A 5,930-nucleotide genomic window follows, 5' to 3' on the forward strand; every position below is an offset into this window, starting at 1 on the left:
CAAAACCAACCGAAAAACTGTGCGTCAACTTTTTTGCTAGGAAAATGCACACAAATACTAATATAAATACCTGTCCAATCTTGAATAGATTTTAATCATCAATTCTCCAGCTACCTACAATGACTAAACTCGGTGTTAAGGATTAGTAAAAACAGACCTAAATCTTCTTTTTAATAGTTAGGTCAAGCTGCTTCGTCAAGCAAGTTTTCTGAGCTATTCATCTCCCATGCAGAAATAGAAAACTGATCCAATGGTTTCTTTCTCCATATACATTTCAAATAAATCCTCTCAGTTTACATGAGTGAATTTCATTTTATCACCTGACTCTGTCTTAGATGTCAGCATGACACATTTTAATAGGGTTGACTCGCCTTAGCATACCACCCCTATAGTGGGGAGACAAGATGTGGACGACCAGAGTTAGTTGCTGAACACAATAAAGCCGTCCTAAGCAGGCTTTAGGACAACTCTTTACGTGGCAAACTACTATCTGTGCACTAGTGGAGCGACAGCTTTCCATTATTCCCTTGTGATTCAATGAGTCAGATCTTCCTGCCTTATCAGCATTTACAACATCATAATTCCAGAATTGGATCTTTGGCAAAGGCTTAAAAACAAAGACCACGATAAACATTTTTAATTTTAAAGAATTTTAATACAAACTTAATATAAACTATTTCAGTCCCTCTTAACATGTAAGACACTGACTCAAAATACTTTTATACCGTTTTTTTCAAGTATTGCACAATATAGGTACAAAATTAATATTTACGATTACATTTTCTTCCATAATATATAGCAAAAATCTTTAAACCTTTAACAGAAAATACATTTTTTTGAAAAAGCAAATATTCGTACATTTTCATTCCACCACTAAAGGAATATCCTGTACACAATTTAGAAGAGGTGATGTCTTTAAGATGGATAATTTACAATTTCAGTAAAAAAAATACAACATGAAGCTGCTGCTGTCACAGGTCACTGTAGTAAAAAGATATAAATGCAATACCATGTCGTAGAAACAATATATATATCCTCTGGTATTTTACAAACTTTGTACTAAATTAAATTATACAATTAGAAAAGACCAATAAACCCACTTATTAGTGCCAATTTTTTATATATAAAAAAAAAATCAGCCATGTCCTTGCTATATCTTAAATACTGTAAGAGGCCATATCTGAGAGTATACTTTAAAATATACAGTCAGTATAAAATAACTTTGTGCTTGGTTGGCAATGAAAAATGATGCATGTTTTATTTTTGTAACCAAGCCTGAATGTATCCTTACTATAAGCTTAAAAAAAAAAATCTCAAGGAGGTTATAAAAAAAAAACATCCCCCTTGGGTCCGAGCATTTTAACTTGTACAATACATCTTTTCTTTTTTTAGTTAGCCATAACAGGCTGGAATTGCTGGTTAGAATACTGCATGTTATTCAAGCTAAAATTCAAGCCATCTACAAAAGACTTCTCGTTGAGGCCTCCGTAGGCCGCAAACACATCAAAGGCATTACTGTACTGGAGAGGACTGAGGTTAAGGGGGCTGTCACCTGGGAACATTCCACTGGTACTACTACCTTGACCCTGCATATTAGGAAAAATAAATTCCTTGGCGTTAGGAGAAAGAGCGGAGGTTTTCTGCTGTTGCTGCGGTGGTGGTGAGGGCGGTGGCTGGGATGGCTGTTGCTGTGGCCGTGGCTTCTGCTGGCTACCCAGGCCGAGCCCATACAGAGAGTGCACTGAGGAAGAGATGGCTTTCTGCTTCAAGAGGTCATTCACATTCAAGCCGAGGTTGATAGGAGAAGTACGTGCAACCTTGTTGCTTCGGCCACTGTTCTTCATTTTGGTAGAGCCGAACTTGGTGGCAGCAAAAGTGGCAGTGGTAAAGGTTAAAGGCTGAGTGGACCGGGGCATGAAGGTAGGGCTTACAGCAGCAGAGTGACCAAAGGGAGGAGATGGAGAGCTGGACACTGATGAGGCTGGGTCACTTATGGGCATAAAAACCTGGGCCTCTGGGTTAAAGCTGTTTTTGATCTCCTTATCCAACTCACATCCATTTTCATTATTATCATCCACGTAAAGCACCTTCACTGGTCCCTTTTCACCAATTTGGTAGGAAACCTCAAATGGGTCGATCCAAACACTAAGATCCTGCGGCAGATTGCCGCGAACATCATCAATGTCCAAACCACTCTCTTTGGATGCTTGTTCAATCACTGGGTCCACCTTCTCCCCTACGTGTATACATCTAAACCCTGATCCTTTGTATGGCTTTTCAGGATACCAGTGCCCTTCATATTTCTTCTTAAGAAGTCTTTCGAGCTCTTCACCAAAAATGTTGACACGTCTCCTGGGAAGCTTATTGTACAGATATGAAATAATAAAATTTAGTGCTACTTGGATTTCAAGCTGCATAGCTGCTATGCCACAAAATTAGGTTTGTGTTTCAACTCCCCCCCAAGACACACACAAAAGTGTTCAGTTTGTGGCAGAGAAACAAATTTTCATTCAAAGTGCTGGTATTAGTAGATATCCTTCACCTTGAGTGGTCTTGTTCCTTAAAACAAACAAAACAAAAGGAGACATGTCCACATAAGATAAATGTTAAGTTTCACAACCTTTTTTTTACCCCCAGAGTAATTTCACTTTTGAAAAAGTCTAATAGGCTAGAAAGTCTGAAAAATATAATCAGCACAAAATATAGGAACTTACAATCGAAAATTATTTACTGAAGATCCAAATCTCAAGGGAAAACAGGATTTTCAGTTAAAACAGCATTAAAAAAAAACCGCTATTATTTACTTTCTGTTTCTGAATAGAGTTCTAAGAGGAAAAATATTCCCAGAATACACAGCGTATTTCTTCTTTTTCTTCCTGCAGTTCTCAAAAGAATATTTATTGGAAACTCAGCATACCTATCTATATACATACACACATATAATATATACATATATATATGCTAGCTTTAGAAATTGGTCATACTCCTATTCATCAACTTAGAAGTGAATTCTGTATTTCAGTTCATTTTGGATACATACTGCTTAAATCTTCTTCATCATTAAACATCTCAAAATTTGAGAAGTTAGGAAAATTATTTTAATTTCCAAAGCACATGATAGTAAAGTTAAAGGAATTAAATACAAAATGAATTGCCATCCTAGCGAACAACAATTATGAACCAAATTATCCTACACAGTTGCTGTTTTAAATATACTAAGGGCACATAATGTAATACTCGAGCTTCTCTATGCTTTTCAATGTGTATTTTTCTAAATCTGAAAATACCTCTTGGGTATCAAGTATAACAAAAGAAACAATTAATTTCAAACTTTATTGATTATTCTGTTTAAAGGGCAGGGTTTCTGAGTTTTATTCTGATTTTCAAAGCCACCTCCCTCCCTCATGGTAAGAGAACAGCCGGGGAGGCATGTACGATAAGGTCGACCTTTAAACGTTTGCTGGATCAGCACTGGGTGGGGATAAGAAAAGACCAAGGGCAAACAAGATATTTGCAGATCTATTTGTACACTGAGGTTGATTTAAAAGGACATTTAAAAAAATCAAGTTGGTATTAATCCATCTGTCTCATTTGCCATATTCGTGGTGACAAAGGGAAAAGAATCCCCGGCTTCCCCCAAACTACACTTTCCAAGCCGAAAGCCCGAGTGCTGGCAAAGGCAGCTGATTAAGCCAAAATGCTTGAAGGTGCAGTCGAGCGAAATTCAGATTCGGCGTAAGGTAGTTTCACAGCAACGCCTTAAAGACAGGAGCGTGAAGAATTACATAAACAGCCAGTTGGGTCTCATTAGATTTCTGCTCACAGCCCTCGGAGCCTAAGCAAGTCTCCTCCCCCAAGGAGGAGGTGGAGGAAGGCCACGAGAAATGGAAAAGCAACCACTCGGGGCCCGGGGGCCGGACACCGGGCGGGTCGCGCCGCCGGCCGCACCGGGTCAGCCGCTCCCCTCCCCCCGCCGTAACCCGACCTGCCGCTCCCTGCACCCCCCGCGCCCCGAGGCTCCTGGGACTCAGCCAGCGCCCGGGGAGCACCGGATCCCCGGCACCATTTTCGGGCCCGGCGGCCACCGGCCCCGAGGACCCCAGCGTTCCCCTCGAGCTAGCCGCTGCTCCCGGGCGCCCCAATCCCCGATTCCCGACAACTCGACCCCGGCCGCCCTTCCCCGGTCACCCGGCCCGGCTGAGCCCGACGCGCCGGCCGGCCCCACCTGCGGCCCCCGGGCGCGCCGGGGCCCCTCGGAGCCGCCTCAGGCCGGGTGTCGGGAGCGGCTCCCCTCCGCGCCCGGGCCTTGACGCCTCCGTTTCGAGCCCCGAAGGCCCGGGGCTCTACGCCGCTGCAGCCCCTCCTCCTCCTGACCCCGCCCGCCGCCCCTCGATACTTACGGGTTGCTAACACCACAGACCCGGCCGCTGGGCGGACAAGGGGCGGCAGGGCGGGGGCACGGGAGGGTAGGCGGCTGCAAGCTGGCAGGGCCGAGGGCACGCCGACGCCGCCGGGCGGAGGTTGCGGAGGACGAGGGCCTCAGGAGCTCGCGCCTTCTGGCTCGGAGTGGCGAGGACGGGATCAGGCGAGCGCGCTCACTTCTCCGCACAACCCGGTGCCCGGCCCAGCGTCCCCGTAGAGCGCGTATTCCGCGCCGGGCCAGAGCTTCGCTCCTTCTGCCGCGGCGCGCGCCCCGCCTCTCATTTTATATCCTCCTCCCCGCCCCCATCCCCTCCCGTAGGGATGCGCGCGCCCGCCCCGCGTCCCACAGCTCCGGGCGGTGTCACCATTCCCCGCCCTCACACCCTGCAACGGAGACCCTGGCCAGCTGGCTCCGCCCCTGCCCTGCCCCCGGACGCCATTGGCCAGGTCCCGCCGGCCCATGTCCTGACGGGCGGCGGAGGGCCGGGTGGACAAGGCCACACCTCTCGGGCTGCAGGGTGGCCAATGAGCCGATGATCTGGAGTCACTGTGGGCGGGATTAAGAGAAGGTTTGGAAAGGGATTGGGGGAGAGACTTGCCAGTGAGGGCTACAGAGTGGGTTGGGACGGCTGACTCAGTCTAGGCAGAGAGCGCCGGGGAGAAAGGGGGAGGGGAGTGAAGCTGGGGGCGAAGCGACTGGGGAAAAAGGGGAGGAGAGCCCAAGACCCCAAGAGGGAGGGGGGAATTTACAAAGAATGTCTCACCCGAGTGGGACTGTGGCTGGGGAAAATCCCACTCGTGGACGAGTTACCAAATCGGCCTCCAGTGCACCCAGGAGAGCCTAGAAAAAGGGCGAACTGTGACGGGGACTCGTGTACCCGATTAATTGAATATTAATCACCTCAAGGGCCTAGGCCAACTGCCATCCAGAGCGGGGGGGGGGGGCAACCGCAGAACCCAGAGCTGCCGTGCCAGGCTGGGGGTGGGGAAGAGACCACCTGGCCACACCTCCCGCCCAGGTGAACTGCCTCCGCTTCCCACATCAGACCTCCCCGTGCGACCCGGCAGCAACTCGGACGTGGGGGTGGCTTGAGACTAAGAAGAATCACATTTTATTCCGAATGTCCCGATCCAGGCCTCCATGCCAAATTGCGTACGTATCTAAGTATATATATGTAAGCATGCGTGTATTTCAAGAGCCTACTTTAACATAAACACACATAATAAACACGGTGCCTTCCTGTATTGTACATTTAAGATAATTTTCAGTTGAAATATGGGCGAGTAAATAGGGCGCGGGGAAAGAGAGGGACTCAAAGGGGGCGGGCAAGCGCTCTTTTCCACAACCTGCAGCACAGAAATACACGAAGTTACACTGGGAGCGGAACCAAGCTTCCCTCGCGGCTAAAAATATTACTCACAGGTAGCAACGACGCCTGATTGGCCACGCTTCTCCCTTAGCAACCAGGCGATTGGCTGTCTGGTATCCAGGAGACCGACGTCAAACT

The 5,930-nt window shown here is 47.4% G+C and overlaps 1 protein-coding gene across 1 annotated transcript; it reads right to left on the reverse strand.

Moving 5' to 3' along the window:
* Positions 1 to 714: 714 nt before the first annotated feature.
* Positions 715 to 4,696, reverse strand: TOB1 (transducer of ERBB2, 1). The gene is made up of 2 exons (XM_030839752.2): positions 4,401 to 4,696; positions 715 to 2,559 (listed from the first exon to the last, which is right to left on the reverse strand). Exon 2 carries the CDS (start codon positions 2,415 to 2,417, stop codon positions 1,389 to 1,391), a length of 1,029 nt encoding a protein of 342 aa, XP_030695612.1. The 5' UTR covers positions 2,418 to 2,559; positions 4,401 to 4,696; the 3' UTR covers positions 715 to 1,388.
* Positions 4,697 to 5,930: the final 1,234 nt, after the last annotated feature.

Source organism: Globicephala melas, chromosome 20 (genome assembly GCF_963455315.2).
Source record: "Globicephala melas chromosome 20, mGloMel1.2, whole genome shotgun sequence".
In the NCBI taxonomy this organism is placed as follows: Eukaryota; Metazoa; Chordata; class Mammalia; order Artiodactyla; family Delphinidae; genus Globicephala; species Globicephala melas.